At 33.1% G+C, this 20,209-nt stretch overlaps 1 protein-coding gene across 1 annotated transcript; it reads right to left on the bottom strand.

The window, feature by feature from the left end:
- Window positions 1-17,118: 17,118 nt before the first annotated feature.
- LOC122507555 (proline-rich protein 36-like) lies at window positions 17,119-19,820 on the bottom strand. The gene is made up of 5 exons (XM_043620340.1): window positions 19,701-19,820; window positions 19,108-19,620; window positions 17,977-18,257; window positions 17,394-17,410; window positions 17,119-17,312 (listed from the first exon to the last, which is right to left on the bottom strand). The coding sequence occupies exons 1-5, from the start codon at window positions 19,818-19,820 to the stop codon at window positions 17,119-17,121; spliced, it is 1,125 nt and encodes a 374-aa protein (XP_043476275.1).
- Between the last annotated feature and the right edge of the window lie 389 nt (window positions 19,821-20,209).

The raw sequence follows: 20,209 nt of genomic DNA, 5'->3' as shown, positions 1-20,209 counted from the left end.
ACCTCCAGTGGTTGAACCTGATAACATTGATCTTCATTGAGTGGTCAACAATGTTTTTTACCTTCAGTGGTTGGATCCCATGACCCTGATCTTCATTGATTGGAAAACAATGTATCTTACCTTTAGTGGTTTGATCTGATAACCCTGATCTTCATTGATTGGACAATGTTTCTCACCTCCAGTGGTTGAACCTGATAACATTGATCTTCATTGAGTGGTCAACAATGTTTTTTACCTTCAGTGGTTGGATCCAATAGCCCTGATCTTTATTGATTGGACCACTAAAGACTGTACCTTCAAGGTTTGAATATTTTATGTGTTTTCTTTATTAATTGCAATAGATTGATTATCACCATATCAAATATATATTTAAAGTGTCATAAATAGCAAAATAATTTGGTTTTTAATTTGTAACTTTGGAGGTTTTTTTTTAAGGATGATATAGGGGTAGTTTTTGATCATGATTAAGGGTTGTTGAGTTAATGGTAGATGTAACAATAGTTGCTTATTTGTTATTGGTAGGGATAACTCTTTAACAAAAACATTAGAAACTTAGTCCATATCATTTTAAGTTTTTTTTCGGTTTTGGTTGTTTAGGGGTGGTTTTTTATCATATTAAGGGTGGCCGATATTTCTGCAGTAGTGGTAAACGTTGTTTATTTTTAAAGAATTAATTATTGCTTTGTTATGTATTAATATATTGGTGTTTTATACCTTTTTGGGGGTTTGGCATAAGTGTTGATGTATGAGGGGGTAGTTTTTTAAACTGCAAGGGTCGTAATCGTGATTTAAATTATGCGGTTATTATTACTGTTACCTTAGTTTATTAAATTATAGTGTAAACATTTCTTATTTAATAATTTTATCATATTTTACTATTTTTTATTGAAAATTGTGTCTCTGAGTTAAGGGTGGTTTTTCAACCCTTTCCCTAAGGTTTAGAACTTTCTTAGGTTGATTTTCGGATTCAGCAGGTTAAAATCTATAAAAACATATACTTCTTTTACAATCCCCTTAGGGGGCAAATTTTGACCATTTTTCAGACCAAGTGCGGTTTGAGTGTTGTCCCGATAGATGGCGCCACCACTTAATCATTTGAATTTTGTATTTCGCGGGCAAAGATGACGCCATATTGTTTACACTAATAAGATTATTAAAATTTTAATAGATGGCGCTTGTAAAAGTTGTTGAAATCTATTATATTAAACATAACCTTAAAATATATTGTATTTAACATAACCTTAAAATCTATTTCATTAAACATAACCTTAAAATGTATACCTTATTATCTAACGTAATACTAATGAAGGTATTTAATTAAATACAGTATTAATAACATTTCATACATTTATTATATTCAATATACAATATTTACACTTGTTTTATTTTAAATTCAATATGGTTGTATAGACCACCAATATACTTCAGCCGTAATTGTCCATAACTAAAAGCTTCTTGCATCTGATCCAAGCATATCGAGTCATCAGTGAACATTGGTACAAATCTTGAAGGTAGGAATGTATTGAACTTTTTATCCACCTCAACGACGACCTTGACTGCATACCTCGTGTTGACAACCTGTATCTTTGTTATAGGATACTTATGTCCAGGAGTCAGCTCGGAAAGCGGCTTCGTAGGTAGGAAAGCATCCATGCGACCAATGGCGTTGATCTTGGTTAGATCCATCTTTTCTTAGAGATAATACTTTGTGAAGTTACAAAACAGAATGACTAAATCGGCTCAGATGCCTCTATTTATACCCAAATATCACGCATTATCCCCACTATTACTTTTACGCATGCGCAGTAACCCTACCGCTATTTTACGCATGCGCAATAGCTTTTCATGTTTGTAAAATACCCCCACTTTTTATTATTGAGCCACGCTCACTTTCTGACGTCATAAGACAAGTCTAGACTAGTTTTAACATGTTTAATAGTTTTACACATGTGTAATAAAGATAATAGGATAGGGAGGGGTTAAATTTAAGTAAACATTAATAGACATTTAATACATTTATTCATTATATAGGAAATTTTCACAATCATTATAAAAATCTTTCAATGTACAGTCATTGTCAACTTCATCATTATTTTCTATATTATTTCGTAGTACATTCGATGGTTGTATCAACCAATTTCGTAGATTACATACATTTTTCACAGCACAGTTGCTAAAGCTACGTGTGTGATTTGTACATGTAGATGAACTATCTACACTTAAACTTTTTAGCGACGGACATTTAAAATCATCTAAATTAAACACATTTAATGTATATTTTTTTAACCATTTTTGTTTTTCTAAACCTTTTACATAAACAGTAGGTGTACCTATTAGTACTTCTTTTATTATAGGTTGTAATTCTTTATAAGATACGTCACCAGCAGCCCAATCGATACCATGATAATTATTTGTAAGCCATCCATTCTCACATTTGTATCTTGCAGGTAATCGGCTCCAGGCATATGGCGGCTCGAAGAGGTAGACCAATGGATGAGCATCTTGTTGAAGTGGTAGAATCGCCAACTCTTTGATGACAAACTCGTTGTAAGGTCTTTTGAAGCATTGAATATCTACGACGTACGCCATGGTATCTGAAATAGAATAATGGCTCAAGCCTTAGAGAGACGCTCTCTTTATAGCCTTTCCCCCACCACTCCAAATACCCCTACTACCGATGTCGTCTATGATTGGTCATTATTTCCACCAACCACGTTACTTTTTTAACAACGCCGCTGATTGGTGTATACTGTATAATGCGGTCGTGAATTATAAGGCAATATGCAGCTGTATTGGCTGGAAAATTTTCATTTGCTTCAAATTCCAATTGCACATCTACAGATGCTTGTTTTAGAAATTCGTTTTGTTTTGAGCAATCAATAACAGCCAATGGTGCATAATCCTTAAAGTTATTTCTAGTTAATAAAGGTTCATATTCTTTTCCATAGTAGGATGGTTGAAAATTACAATACATATCATATAGTATGGAAAATTTGTTTTGAGTAAAATTTAAATTTAAATTTCCATAAGGATAGTACTGTGAGTTTAAGAAAAGTTTAACATTGTAAAGATTACAGGCATCAAATAAATTTGCATACCTTCCTTGATCCTCTTTTCGATTTGTTTGAAAACCAAGAATAACATATCGATGTTTTTCAACTTGTGTTGAAGTTTTTACAGTCCACACATGCTTTTGAGTGGCAGGAATCATAGGATACTCATATAAATCCCATGATCTAAAACTCATTGTTATAAGTGAGTCTTTTTCAATGAATTTCAATAATTCAATTTTTTGGCGATCATTTACCATTAAATATGGAATCAACCATTCAACTTTATTAATTAAAATTTTAAATTCTTCACGCTCAGCTGCTCTAATGTTTACTACAGCATTGAGATCAGTACGAGATCTTGTTAAAATAAGTTCATGTTTTGCATTTACAACAATCTTTCGATAGTCTTCAGCAAAACCAATAATCATACTTAGTGGAATATTTACATCAAAATATCCAGCATCATTTGTTACTCTACTATCATCATCATAAGGTAGATAACCAGCATTTTCCGAGTAAATCATTTTATTAGGTGTTTGAGAAATTAGATTTTTCATTCTGGTTGTAATACCAACATTTTTAGAGCGATCAATTTCAACACCATTTAATTCATAACGAATCTCATTAAACAGGTAGGAAATACCATTGCTAATTAACTTTGTATTAGTTACAAGCGTATTGTTTGGCTTAACAATTCTGCCAGTGACGTGTAAAGTACTTTTAGAGGGAAGAATGTACAAGTCTTGATGTTGAACTGCAATTCGAATCTCGTCACTGTTATTAAATGCTGATGACACGTATAGTTGATGTGCATGAATCTCATAGTGTGCGACAGAATTATCAAATTTAACTGGACTTAGAATGTTTAAAATTTCTTCCATTTTTGTTACAACAACAAATAAAAAGTATGTGAAAAATCAATTTTTCCATTGTTTTCTTGATAAACTCTTAGGCCGAGCTGCTTCAGAAATAGTATGTTCTGAGATGTTAGTCTCTTGCGAACTGATTGAGGAATGAATGACTTCTGACATGGCAACACTTTTATATAGCTTCCACCAGTTTTTCTATGAAATACAATTCCCATTACGTTGATTTAACGTGTAATCGAATTGTTATAGTTTCACCTCTAAAATTTATTAAATCTCCGTCTTGATCAACGATTCTTACTTGAATATTATGTATTGTCTTCACGGCGATTGGAAGGTAAATGACGTGAGATGGAACTTCCACAATCTTATATCCAGCTGGAACAATTGGAAAAAATTCGTGAATTGTGTGTACCTTTTTATTATTTATGTATGCACCAGTAGTAATGTTACATTCAATTCTGATAGCATTTACCTTAAGAATGACTACTGGTACATCTGACGTATGAGCCTTATTAGCTGTCAATATTTGTGGAGTAAATCCTAATAATTTACCAATTGAATCGTTTTGTTCAAAACTCACTTCAAGGCTGCTTGTTATTTCACTACGTAAAGTATTATTGTTAGGTTTGATTCTTACAATTTCAGATCCATTTTCAATAGAGTTTTGAATATATTTTGCAATACCTTCAATTTCATAACTTCCAGGGGGAATAGTAATCACTTATCACCAATATAAAATTTATTTTTACCTTGATCAATATTAGGAATTGAATTGAAGGTAAGTAATTCAACTAAGCCAAGTACATAATTTTTATTAGATAATAATTCTATCGGAGGAAAATATTCTGCCTCCAGGACAGATGAATTGCCTGAGATAGTCAGAGTAAAAGATTCTTCCATGTTGATGACTTTTTAAAAACTGATTAGTTGGAATGACTTACAATCACTTATATAGAATATATTTTTTAGTTATTTTAAGCTGTTTTTTTTTTTTGATGATTATACTGTATTAAAGTATTGTAACCTAAGTAATTGACAAGTTCATAGGGTGGTTGAAGATTACCAAAACTATCATAGTATACTGCTTTATTATTAACTTTTTTATATGCAACCCAATGAGTTCCAGAACCATCTTTATCATCTAAATTAATAATGGCTGATTTATTTTTTCCAAGACCTCTTATAGGTAATTCATTTCGCATGAAAACACCTCGAAAATAAGGAATTTTCATTTCTTTAGCATATTTAAGTAAATCTAGATCAGTAAGTGCTCGTTGAGGTAGCTTTAAACTTTTTTTTTCGTACATCGTCTTTTAATACCTTGTCCTTTAACGTATGGTTTCAAATGAAGTCCCAAACCTTGTCGGTATGGTTTTAAATGTAGACCTTTACCAAGTGCAACTGCTTCTAACTCTCTATTGTGACGCTGAGCTTCCTTCAACTGCTCTTTTGCTGCACTTGCATCATTAACAGCTTTTGCTACACCATCAGCTCCCCCAGTAAGTGCTCCAAGTGCACTTAGCCCAGCAAAAATTGGAATTAATGGTAACAGACCACCAACTTTTGATGGCACAGGTAGAATACGAGGTGTTAAAACTTTTTCTCTACCACCTGCATTCCTTACAGCTTTTCGAGATGTTTCAATAGCTGACTTTATTGTTGATCGAGCATCATTACCAGGAATTATTGATTTTCTTGCAACTTCACAAGCTGCCAGTCGTCAATCTAGACTCGATTGTTGAACAACAAGACAAGAAAGTAAAGCGTCATGGTAGCTTGTTATCAGGTAGTATTCGAGCTATTTTTTGTGGACCATCAAATTGTGGAAAGACAAATGTACTACTTTCTTTAATTTTACATCCTAATGGTCTTAGATTTGATAATATTTACTTGTACTCAAAGTCTCTACATCAACCCAAGTATAAAATTCTTGGAACAAGTTGTAAGTAATGTTGAAGGAGTAGAGTATTTACCATTTAGTGAGCATGAAGAAGTCATTACTCTTAAAGATGCAAAACGGAATTCAATATTTATATTTGATGATATTGCTTGCGAGAAGCAAGATAATGTAAGAGCATTCTTTTGCATGGGTAGACATGTTGATGTTGATTCTTTTTATCTTTGTCAAACATATGCCCGCATTCCCGAACATTTGGTACGTGATAATGTTAATTTACTAGTTCTTTTTCGTCAAGATGAGAAAAATATAAGGCATGTTTATGATGATCATGTTAATACTGACATGACATTTAATCAATTTCGAGAACTATGTGCCACATGTTGGAATTCAGACAAGTATGGATTTGTAGTAATTGATAAGGATTCTGATTTAAATGATGGAAGATATAGAAAAGGATTTGATAGCTTTGTAACACTATAAATATAAGATCATCCCTAAAATATTTTTAGTTCAACATGAAACCTTGTAATAATAACATGTTTCATAAAGAAAAAGAATATCTTCATCAAATTGCTAAAGCTAGTGAGGCAATTAGGCGAAAACATAGTATGTTAAAATTAGGAAAAGAAGAAGCTGAAAGTGTGTTGAATGAAACTTTCAAACCGATAATTTAACCCTTACAAAAAATTATCAACTTGACAGACAGTGAACATGAAAATGTCAAGATTGAAAATGTTAAGATTGAAAAGAAAGAGCAGAAGGAGGATGATAGCATAAACTATGAAAGTGAAACTCAAAAATCTCCAGATGATGACAAAATAAGTAATAAATTTCTATACTTATTAAATCATAATAGAAAGCAATGTTTAGATTCAACATACGGCATACGTAAGCTAAGTGATGGATCACTTATGATTGGTGATTTACCAATAACTCTTGAAGATCAGTTTGTAAAAATTGGTGATAAACGATATCTTCAAACACCTGGATTACTTGAACTTTTATTCAAAAGTAAACCTACCAGATCGTTTATAAGTGAAGCTGATGAAAGAAACTATAAAGAGATTCTGATTGCTACTAATGCACACAAAAAGAAGTATAGTTCCTCTGAATCTTTACGCACGGATTAGAGTTACAAGTATTTAAATTTTATATCTCAATTCTTCCCTCGAAAACCTACACTACCGTCGGGAATTATCGGTACGGCTGCACACGCACGGCCCAAAAACATACCAATCTTTAAATCACGATTTTTTTGTAAATACAAATGTCATAAAATTAACAAATATACCATTCAAAAGATTATTAAATTCTACGATTAATGGTACATAACTGAAAATTTTAATAATTTATACAAAGATTGCAGCAATCGACAAATTTGACAAAAAAATTTTAAAAATACAATTTTTTTGGAAATTTTTTCAACCCCTGCACATTTTTTAAAAATTGTAGAAAAAATTTAAAACTTACATAAGTGTGATCATTCAAACTTCATCTTTAATTTAAGACCAAAAGAGTTTAAAAATCTTATTCGGTTCGTGAGATATCATTATAAACGTCCGAGCATGTTTTTTGACAAATGCAGTGAATTAGTCGATTTTGAACGGTTTTTGGCTGAAAATGCTCGTCCGTTTATAATGATATCTCGCCGATTAAGATTTTTGAATTCTTTTGGTCTTAAATTAAAGATGAGACTTGAATGATCACACCTCTATAAGTTTCAAATTTTTTCTGCAATCTTTAAAAAGTGTGCAGGGGTTGAAAAAATTTCCAAAAAAATTGTATTTTTAAAATTTTTTTGTCAAATTAATTTGTCAATTGCTGCAATCTTTGTATAAATTATTAAAATTTTCAGTTATGTACCATTAATCGTAGAATTTAATAATCTTTCTAATGGTATATTTGTTAATTTTCTGACTTTTATATTTACAAAAAAATCGTGATTTAAAGATTGGTATGTTTTTGGGCCGTGCGCGTGCAGCCGTACCGATAATTCCCGACGGTAGTGTACCAAACAGCCATCTGTAAGCGGTAGTTCATTACCTAAATTTATGATTACAAACAGAAATTTTCAACAAGAATATATCTATTGGGATGATCCGAATGAGTTGGTTGACCGTCTTAGACTATTAATGGCTTCTCAAGATGCTGGAAATCCTAGTCACAATAATGAAATCATGTCTATCATTAAGGAACTACGTGAAGCTAAAATTCTATATTAAGATGTGTTTTAGCAAATATCATTCATTTCAACAATGAGCATTGACGTGTTCGGACATCCTCTCAATCAAAGAGGAACAGCAAAACGAGGGCCTCCTGGAGTTGGTTTTAAACTTAATTCTCAAGGTAACTTTGACGTTAAAGGAAGAAAACTCTCTAATCTTGGTAACGCTGAAGAAGAAAACGACGCTGTCAATTTAAAACTTGTACGACATATGATAAGACATGAAGTGCGTTTATTGTATTAAGCTAGTGTCTCACTTAGATCAGAGGTGAACAATACCAACTTATTTCTAAAAGTTTTTGAAGACTCTATTACAAAAAAATAAAAAATTTTGAAAAAGATATAAATCAAGACTTATCTTATCGAACAGCTGAAATTATTAGTGAATTAGATACTCGCTTAAGTGCTCTCGAGAATGAACAACAAAAAATTAACAGTAGTGAATGAACTTCATACTCAGGCTAGAAAAAATTATCCTCGACGGCGAGTTGAAATGCGTGATATTGATGAGACATGGCAAGCAGATTTAGTAGAAATGATACCTTATTCAAGAATAAATAAAGGTTTCAAGTATTTACTAACAGTTATAGACATATTTTCGAAATATGCTTGGGCTGTTCCAGTAAAAAGTAAAAATGGAAAAGATGTTTCTCATGCAATGCAATATATGTGACATATATGTCACATATATGTGCAATATATATTGTTGAACGGTTTAATCCAACACTAAAAAGAAAAATGTGGATGCAATTTAGTTTACGAGGAAATTACAAGTGGTATGATATATTGCCTACTCTTATTTCCAACTATAATGATACAAAACATAGAACAATTGGAATGAAGCCTAAAGATGTTACTTCAGAAGACGTTGAAATTTTAAAAGAAAGGATCTCTAAACTGAGAAAAATTCCTTTAAGACGAGCAAAGTATAAAATTGGTGACAAAGTTCGAGTAAGCAAATATAAAAACGTTTTCGAGAAAGGATACACACCCAATTGGACAACAGAAATATTCACCGTGGATCAAGTTGTATCAACTCAACCAGTGACTTACAAGCTCAAGGATTACCAAGATCAACCCATCAGCGGAGCATTTTATGAAGAGGAACTTCTTAAAGTAAAATATTCAGATATTTATCTTGTGGAAAAAATTCTCAAGACACGTGGAAACAAAGTTCTTGTCAAATGGCTTGGCTTTGATAATTCTCACAATACGTGGGAAGATAAAGCAAATGTATAATCTATTATTCGCAAATCGTCCCCAGTAACTTAACGCAAATGTCAAACAACTAGCAAATCAATCAAAGATTAATGTTAGCGTAGAACCTCTCTATAAATCAAAACTGCTTCCAACAACAGACCTTTACACTGCCAGTGCCAAATTTAATTAACATTAAATCAATAATGAATCAATAATGAATCAACAATGAATCAATAATGATTTAATAATTAATCAACAATGAATCAACAATGAATCAATAATGAATCAATAATGAATCAATAATGAATCAACAATGAATTAACAATGAATCAATAATGAATCAACAATGAATCATTAATGAATCAACAATGAATCAATAATGAATCAACAATGAATCAATAATGAATCATTAATGAATCAATAATGAATCATTAATGAATCAATAATGAATCATTAATGAATCAATATTAAATCAGTTGGCACTGGCATTGTAAAGGTCTGTTGTTGGAAGTAGATTTGATTTATAAAGAGATTCTACGCTAACATTAATCTTTGATTGCTTTGCTGGCTGATTGGCATTTGCGTTAAGTTACTGGGGGCGATTTGCACATTTAAATTATATTACATTAATATAAGTTTTAATCATATGTTATTATGTATATATATGGGACGTTTCACGTTAAGTGTGCCACCCCGTTGGCCAAAATTGAGAGCTTCCTAAAAAATTGGTTATACCCAAAAGTTATTCATATATATAGGTACTTTCGAAAAATATGTGGCCTTTTGAAAAATCCAATATGACGGCTTCAATATAACCTTTAAATGTATCTAAATTAAAAAAAAGCGGCCTAAAAGTGCTAATAAAAAGGGATTGAATGAGGAAATCACCTATGAATTGGGGGTAAAATTAGCACAAGGATACATACTTTGTATTCTATAAGCAAAAACGTTAATTTGATATCGAATTTCAGAAAATAAATATGGCGGATCCAATATGGCGGACAGAAAAATTTTAAAATGCATCGGATTTGCTTGAAAGTTGTTACTCAGGGGTTTTTGGGGTCGCTGATGCCGAATCTGATGTTTATTTTCAGAAATTCAAAATGGCGGATCCAATATGGCGGACAAAATTTTTTTAATTCATCAGATTTGATTGAAAGTTGTTTCTCGGGGGTTTTTGGGGTCGCTGATGCCGAATCTGATGTTTATTTTCAGAAATTCAAAATGGCGGATCCAATATGGCGGACAAAAATATAAATTTTTCAGCTTTTATTGGTACTACTTAGTATTAAATCAATAAATTAAATAACACATTAAGTTAAATTTGTTACAAATATTCTTCCAAATTGTTTAAACAAATATTTGTTATTTATTAACTTTTTAGTTTTTTCCATTGTACCTTGAGGGATGTAGTATTTATCTAATTTTGCAATTTATAAAGCTAATTATAATGACCGATAAAAGTTATAAATGTCAAATCGATATTTCAGCAACTGTTTAATAATCATATAATTAAACAATTAATTGTTAAATTTTTTCTAATTACACATAGAAAATGCGTATTTTTAAATCTACAATTTACTAAACAAATAATAATAAATAAGTAATATGAATGACAAATTACAGTTAAAAAAATATTTATTTGAATAATTATTGAGATAACCATTTCACGAAAATTCTTTATTCATTAAATAAATAAATTTTTCGAGGCGCACCGTAAAAAAATTAATAAATATCAATAATAACTTAATTAGATAATTATTAAAACAATTGGAGGATGAAGTACTTGATGTTTTTAAATTTTTCCTTCCTCATAGAGGAAGTATCTTTATTTTTTATTATGTGTAAAGCCGAACACAAGAAAAACTTAGGAAAAAGCATTTTTTTAACGCACCATATAAAACTTTCTGAAAATCGACATCAGATTCAGTATCAGCGACCCCATAAACCCCCGAGTAACAATTTTGAACCAAATCTGATAAATTAAAAAAATTTTTGTCCGCCAAATTGGATCCGCTATTTTAAATTTCTGAAAATTAACATCAGATTCGGCATCAGCGACCCCAAAAACCCCCGAGAAACAACTTTCAATCAAATCTGATAAATTAAAAAAATTTTTGTCCGCCATATTGGATCCGCCATTTTGAATTTCTGAAAATAAACATCAGATTCGGCATCAGCGACCCCAAAAACCCCTGAGTAACAACTTTCAAGCAAATCCGATGCATTTTAAAATTTTTCTGTCCGCCATATTGGATCCGCCATATTTATTTTCTGAAATTCGATATCAAATTAACGTTTTTGCTTATAGAATACAAAGTATGTATCCTTGTGCTAATTTTACCCCCAATTCATAGGTGATTTCCTTATTTAATCCCTTTTTATTAGCACTTTTCGGCCGCTTTTTTTTAATTTAGATACATTTATAGGTTATATTGGAGCCGCCATATTGGATTTTTCAAAAGGCCACATATTTTTCGAAAGTACCTATATATATGAATAACTTTTGGGTATAACCAATTTTTTAGGAAGCTCTCAATTTTGGCCAACGGGGTGGCACACTTAACGTGAAACGTCCCATATACATATGGAAGGATTTTTTAAATAAAAACACATGGAAATTAAATATAATTGCATTATTTATTAAAAAATCTTTTATTTTTTGTTACAATCATGTTTTACAAAATCATTCGTCGATTTTAGGGATCGCATAATGTCCCCACGGTAGAGTGTCGGTACTACCCGGTAACAAATACCGTTTGTCGTCTTGCGGACTTAAAGCTACTTTAATTTGTTTTACAGTCTCAAGGTTGTGTAGTCGCGATCTTATATTACACTGTGTTCGAGTTTGAATGTCGAAATCTCGCAGACATTTTACATAATCATCAAAATGAATCGATTTTTTCACAACGTTGGATTTAATGCCTTTGGCTTTTTTAATAAAGTCTTGACCTTCAACACGTACGCTGTACATCTTACTCCGCAAGCCAACAAATTCGGTAATGATCTTTCCGTTACATTCATCTTTCATTAGACCCAGAATCTTTTTGTTGGCTTGCGGAATGCCGTACACGTTGTTTGCGGGATAGTCTGACGTATCAAACTTTTGAATGTCATTTTTCATGTCATTGTAGACATCTTTACATTTAATTTCGTAGATTAGACTGTCTGTATCGGTATACATCAGTTTACAATTGTCGCCGTATTTTTTTAACATATACCCGTAGTGAAAATAGTAAATAAGCGTTTTGGAAACATCGAGCACACTTAACCCCACATAGATCGGTTTGTTGAGTAGTACCTCGGTTTTACGCAGTTTAATGGCAACCAGATTTTCGTCGAATATCGCTCGACTATGGAAAATCGGGCGAGAGATTAGGGCTTCAGCTCCATAGCGGCCAAACCATTAGGTGACAAGCTTAATGTCGACATGTTTACAGACATTTTTAATTGTTTTGCCGTACACAGCGTTGTTCATGAGCTTGAACAAATTTTCCTCGAACTCATTTTTGGCGTTGGTTCGCATCATCGTATTATAGTCGATGTACGGTTTAAGCCAAGTTGATTGCTTAAACTGTAAGACTCGGTGAATTTTTACAAGTTTAATGCCATTAGCAACAACTTGTTTGAGAGTTCGATAGTGGATCACATATTTTTCTTTGGGTAGGAGAGTTTTTAATAATTTCTCCTGTTTCGATAGGGGAGGTTTTGCATTTTCTGCGCAAAATGGCATGTCTTTGTGGGTATCGTGAATACTTTCAGGCTACTCCAAGTCAACTTCGAGTATGTATCTAACAGGTGAATCGTCGGATACATTAAAATTGAAAGAGTTGTCGACATTTTCAACCCATTTGAAGCCGCCATAAGGGAGCGCTTGAGCCATTGCCCAGCCATATAAATTGTTAACGTCAAAGTACATGATGTAGCTTGTATCTTTGCTATCATCGATATTTTCCATATATGGATTATTCGCTATAGTATATCGGTTGCAGCATTGACTTATGCCACCTCTAATACCAGACTCAACAAACATAATCATATCGATATCGGTTATTAGTTGCAATCCTATGCTCGTGTACTTGAGTATAGCATCCCAAGTTAAACCGGGGGTCGTATAATAGTGAGCAGGATCTAACCCGTACGCTTTAACACATTCTTCTCCAAAATTTTCAAAGACATCTGCAAGTAACAATACATCTGTTTTCATGTATAAATGTACATAGTCGTAGAGATTCTGACAGTTAAACTCGGTCCATACATTCTGCGCATGTGTATACTCATTATCAGAAATACCGGCATCATAAAGCGTACTATAAAATTTCTCTATGGGGGGTAATTCAGTTTCATCGAGCTTGCTTTTTGAGTCAAAGTACTCATAGGGGAAAACACCCTTGCGCGTCAATAGTTTGATTTTATCCGGATCTGTCACCGTACTGGCAAAAACGGAGTTTACAATTTTATACTCGTCTAAGTACGATGCGAGTTTTTCCAGGGATGCTGCCATGAATCGCAATGAGTCAATGAATCTGAATTTGACCTCACTCCCATTAACATGTTTAGTAAAAGAGATATACTTCTCTTTGTTAATGGGGAGGAGGTCAATTTTCCCTTTAAAGCTCGTCGAGATCGTGTGAATTATAAAATGGGCGTCGTAACCGCTTAAATTGTGGAAGACTACGGGGATCTTTGACAATCTTGATAGTTTAAATTGCATGATTCATGAGCAGCACCCCTATATTTGCCAGTAAGGTGACAGTGATCGCGGACTTTCTTTTCGCTTGCCGGTATTTTCTGATGACAAATGTTACAGAATGTCGCTCGCTTAAAATCATTGATTTCTTGAGGAGTTAATGCATTCATCGGTAACGGATTTTTAAAAACTTTATTCATTTTCTTTGCAATCTGCTTTAACTCCTCAGCAAACCATTTATCAGGGTCAGATTCATTTTTCGGACACGGCACATATTTACATAATGATTTGTCGTAGCTACATTTTATATACTAGCCGATGCTTAACAATTTGTGACGCTGGAAGACTTCAGTCTTGATGTATTCCACGTCAGTTCAACACAAAAAATTTTATTAGGTTTTGGGATTCGGTTGAAATTAGGTAGATTATATCCTCTGGTGGTAGTAAATAAAATCCCTAAGCGATTTAAAAAAATTTTAAAAATTGGCGGACATATTGGATTTTTAATTTTTTTGTACTTTTTTTTTGAAAAATATATATCTCTGCTTCTTCTTAACGGATTTTAGTTTATGACCTCTTAAATTGTTCGTATTGAAATATACTTTTATTAAAAAAATTAAAATTAAAAAAATTATTTAAATTTTTTGTTTAAAAAATTAATTTAATTTTTTGAAAAGCCATAGAAAAAATATGCTACCTTCAATTTTGATCATTTTTTTACCATTTGTAGCCATAAATGTGTTGAACTTGTCCTGAAATTTTCATCGTGGGACAGCCAGTAGTTTTTGAGAAAAAAAATAAGACGTAAATCCTCGCATAGCGCTGTAGCGCTCAGTTTTAATGCCGCACGATTGTAAATGGAATTTTAATGAAAGTACGAGTTTTTATTAACCCTAGAACTAAAATATGATTTTTTTATAGACTAACGAAAAACTGAGGTGGTTTGGTACCCCAGATTTGAAACAATTGTAAAAGGTTACCTTTTTTGTAATTTTTTTAATTTGTCAACAATGTGGCTAATTTGAAAAAATTAAACGGATTTTAAAAGGTAAATAGAGACAATTTTATTTTGATTAAGGCAACTTGAAAATTTACATATTATTTACAATATATACAAATGTTAAATGATTTTAAAATAGAATAAAAATTATTTATTACAAAGGAGGTTTCTATTTTTTACGGGGAAGTTTCCGAGGTCTTACAGTTTTTCTTTATTTACCTTTTAAAATCCGTTTAATTTTTTCAAATTAGCCACATTGTTGACAAATTAAAAAAATTACAAAAAAGGTAACCTTTTACAATTGTTTCAAATCTGGGGTACCAAACCACCCCAGTTTTTCCTTAGTCCATAAAAAAATCATATTTTAGTTCTAGGGTTAATAAAAACTCGTACTTTCATTAAAGTTCCATTTTCAATCGTGCGGCATTAAAACTGAGCGCTACAGCGCTATGCGAGGATTTACGTTTTATTTTTTTTCTCAAAAACTACTGGCTGTCCCACGATGAAAATTTTAGGACAAATTCAACACATTTATGGCTGCAAATGGTAAAAAAATGATCAAAATTGAAGGTAGCATATTTTTTCTATGGCTTTTCAAAAAATTAAATTAATTTTTTAAACAAAAAATTTAAATAATTTTTTTAATTTTAATTTTTTAAATAAAAGTATATTTCAATACGAACAATTTAAGAGGTCATAAACTAAAATCCGTTAAGAAGAAGCAGAGATATATATTTTTCAAAAAAAAAGTACAAAAAAATTAAAAATCCAATATGTCCGCCAATTTTTGAAATTTTTCAAAATCGCTTGGGGATTTTATTTACTACAACCAGAGGATATAATCTACCCAATTTCAACCGAATCCCAAAACCTAATAAAATTTTTTGTGTTGAACTGACGTGGAATACACCTCTTATTAAATTGTCTACATCTTCATCCGCTGGAAGAAGTAGACTTTCACAGTTGGCGTAAATTACATATGGCACCTTTTCTTTGTTCTTAAAATTTTTAAATGTGATCAGACTCTTGTCAGGCGTCGGTAATTTAATTTTACACTCATTCATTTTTTTACAATTTTCAATGTGTGCGTTCAATCTTTCAACACCTGAAAAGTAGTGTAAGCAGCGGTCACAGATATGTTTTCGATGTGACTTCTTCGATAATTGTTTAGACACTACGCGTGACAAATCTTTAATCCATACATAATGGAAGTTCATAAAATCATCGTTGTCATACAATACAGTATTATCATCATTATTTTCAGCCGCATACATGTCGGCAACATACAAGAGATTTACATGCTTATCTCTTTTTTCCGCAGTGAGATGGAGAAGGTGTACCGTAAAGTTACCATAGCTCTTTGATAGACCGTAGACATTAATCGGAACATCATTAAGCTTTTCAAATTTCGGGATATTTTTAAGCGTGACTGGGAATTCGATTCCCTCAAAGTTCAATTGATCTTTGAATTCTTTATAACTAGAAACGCGCTCAGAATGTGATACATTTGGATGTAGGGCTGACAATACTGCCCACTTGAAACATTGGTTATCTTGGTTTTCAACATTAATGCATGCATGCTTGTTTTTTTATTTGTGGAGGTAAACCGATGTAAGAGTTTGCACGCATTAGATTATACTTATTTACATTGATTTCCAGCCTTATAATCGATTGAAGGTTCCAATTCGAACCTTTCGAGTAAAACTCTTCAACACTATGCAAAATTGGATGTTTGATATTCTGATCAAACCAATCATCTAACAGCGTGGTGAGGAAAATACTCTTAGCCTTACACCCGAAAGGAATAGGTTTAACAACTTCTACATCATTTTCAACTCTTTTGAAGTGTGCGATGAGAACACCATACACATGAATAGGCCCATTCTTATTTAAGGCACTTCTAATGTGATCTTGGAAAAGCGTGGACGCATCGTCCAAGAATGCGCTAATATCAATATGTACAAGATTCAGGATCATATTAGTGTACAATCTACATGCAAAGGCACTCTCACACTCTTCCCATTTGACACGTTTATTTATGTCTGGATCACTAATTCCAGCACCGTCTACAATATGAGACTCGAACAACGCGCGAAATCTAATGATGGATTGTAGAATGCTCACACATCTTTGCTTTTGATGTGTGAAGTACATCGATTTAAGAATGATCGATAACACGTTCTCATGTTGTGGTGAGCATTCTACAACCCATCTCAACGAATGAACGTCTTAAATTGACGTCGTCTAAAAGAGGAATCAACTCTAGAGCCTCCTTGATGAGAGTAACAGTTACGTCACTCTCATCTAGGATTGTACCGTAATTTGGATGCTTACGTGGTCCATCGGTGGTCTTCGCCTTACGCTTCATCTCTGCACCTAAAATTAAACACTTACAAGCTAACACACTTACAAACTAAAAAAGAACACACTTACAAGCTAACAAAAGAACACACTTACAAACTAAAATTCTTATACTAAACAAAACGAACTTACAAACTAAAAGCACTTAAACTAAAAATCAATACAAAGTAAATGCAATAAACACAGAACACAGTAAATATAAATAACAAAAAAAGACGGTAAATATAACAATAAATGTAACAAAAAAAAAGTAAGTCGTGGCAATGGGAATCTGCTGCTGCTGCTGCTGTTGGAACCGCTGAACCTGTGAACAAAACAGCTATTGACTAAACTCACCAAAATCCCTGAATATATACCCCGAAATCCTCACTCCTACCTTTCACGCATGCGCACTAGACCATTTACCCCCACTCCAACCTATCACGCATCCCCACTCTTAAATTTTTCCCCACCTATTCACGCATGCGCAATACTCTTACTCTAACGCAGACGTAATCATGTCTATACAGGATCCGCAAAATAAATATACTAATTTACAAAAAAAAATAAAAATTTATTGATTTTTAAAAATAAAATTTAAATTTAAAATTACGCGCCGCCGTCGATGGCAGCGACGCCGACCGTGAGCAGGCGGTGGCTGCGCCTCTGGTGGAGGTCCCGCCGGCTCTCTTTCCTCTACCCTGGGCTCGGAGGCCCCAACTGAATAAAAGGTGGGGGAGACTCCGATTCCATCCTAGGTTGAGGTGTCGGTGACCTGGGCAGTGGTGTCGGCGGCCTCTCCACCAGCATCCACGGCGGTGAAAATGGACGCCACTGGAGTGCCATCTCATGCAGAGGTGACTGCGGTGGCGTCCCGACTTCCGCCGAAGGTGGTAGCGGATTCACCACCTGGTGCCACGGTGACTGGGTCGGCCCTGGAGGAGTTGCGGGGAATGGCACCTCGTTACCTTCATGCTGCAACTGAAAAATATATTATATATTATATACTCGTAGGTCTCTCCCTCCACCAAGCGGTTACCCAACTACGCGCGCTTACCACTCTGCTACGTGTGGCGGTTGACTTGAACTACTGTGAGCTCACCGCCGGCAACGTGCTTACCGCTGATAACAAGCTCACCGCCGGTAACGCGCGAATTTTAAATTGAAATATTTTTTTTATATTTATAATAAATTAATTCATAACTAATTTGGATTCACTAAATTATTCACATAATATCATAAAATAGTTATGAATAATATGTAGTAATTAATATTAAATAAACTATAAACAGTATAATATATAACATATAAATACTAAAAAATTATTAGAAATTTTTTAACTTACCTTAATTAAGTCAAGTAGATTATATTAAATAAAAATTTTTTTTAAAAAAACCATAAGGTTTTCTAAAAAATAATGAAAAAAATGAAACAAAAAATAAAAGATTATGGTAAATAACTAATAACGTTAATGTACATTACCACACAGTAATAAATATAAAAATATTAACTAAAATATATAAATATTGGAAATAATGAAAGTGTCAAGCAAAAAAAAAGAAAAAGGTAACAAAAATGAATTAAAAACTACAAAAATCAAAAAGTACATTAACGTTATTAGTTATTTACAAAATTTTCTCTCAGGTGAGTAACTTACTTTAAGCAAAGTCGAAAATAAAAAAAGGAATTTTTTTAAATCCAAAAGTAAAAACATAACGTGTTCTGAAAAATAATGAAAAAAATGTAAAAAATGAAACAGAAAAAAATAAAAATAATGAAAAAAAAATTAACGCCTCTTTTTCGAGGATGCAGTTGCAAAGGCCAAATTTGCCTTTGACAAACGACGACCTCTATTTCCTCGAAGGGGACGAGCATTAATTTGAATCGCACGCCGCGGTGCTGGCACTGGTGGCAATTGCCGCGGTGCTCGTACTAGTGCTGGAGTAGCTCTCGGTGCTGGCACTGCTGCTGACACTGGTGGCAATTGTCGCGGTGCTGGCACTGGTGGCAATTGCCGCGGTGCTCGTACTGGTGCTGGAGTAGCTCTCGGTGCTGGCACTGCTGCTGACACTGGTGGCAATTGCCGCGGTGCTCGTACTGGTGCTGGCACTGCTGCTGACACTGGTGGCAATTGCCGCGGAATGTGTGCAATGCGGCGTCGGGGCGCTGGTAACGGTACTTCTTCCAGCACAGGTAATGGTTTATCTATTAGACCAACCGGTGGTGTTCTCATAATCAACTGTGACCGAGTGTGGGTGCGGATGTAATTGCCTACAGCTTCATTCGAATCGTTGACGAGTGGAACGGGCTGAATTGGCACTATTAAAGCCTCCTGCACTAATTCCTGCATTGGAATTAGGATATCATCCTTGGGATATCATCTAGGATGATATCCTCAATCAAATAAGCATCCATTCCCAGAACCTCGTTTATCAAATCATTCGGAATTTCTCCTAAATTTTCGACTGCAGGGGGTTGATCCCACCTCCTTGGCGCTCTTATAAACAGATCTGGTCGTTCTGGATCGTACGCTTCATTTCTCATTCTCCCCAAAACAGCATTTATTTGATTCTGAAAATTATAACAATAATATATAAACATAAAAAAATGATTGTTTAAATCTATATACTGATTGTAAAGTTGAAAAAAAATTTCGTTAAGTTATAACATTGGATAAACTAAAAATAACTATAAGTTTTAGGATAAAATAAGGCCTGATATTTCATAAAACCTTGACTGGTGACGTTAAGATTAACTTTAATATTTTATAATAAACAAATATTTAAAAAATATTCATTATTAGGTTTAGATTTATAATTTAAAAAAATCACTTTAAGTTAAACTTTACATAGAAAACAATTTTCACTCATGAATTTGACAGGAGAGGTTAGGTTCCACTCACAAGTCTCAAAGAAAAAACGTACAAGATTAAT

This window comes from Leptopilina heterotoma, unplaced genomic scaffold (genome assembly GCF_015476425.1).
Source record: "Leptopilina heterotoma isolate Lh14 unplaced genomic scaffold, ASM1547642v1 Lhet_472, whole genome shotgun sequence".
NCBI classification, from domain to species: Eukaryota; Metazoa; Arthropoda; class Insecta; order Hymenoptera; family Figitidae; genus Leptopilina; species Leptopilina heterotoma.
The sequence above is the reverse complement of the archived record's forward strand: the minus strand, read 5'-3'. Positions and strand labels throughout refer to the sequence as shown.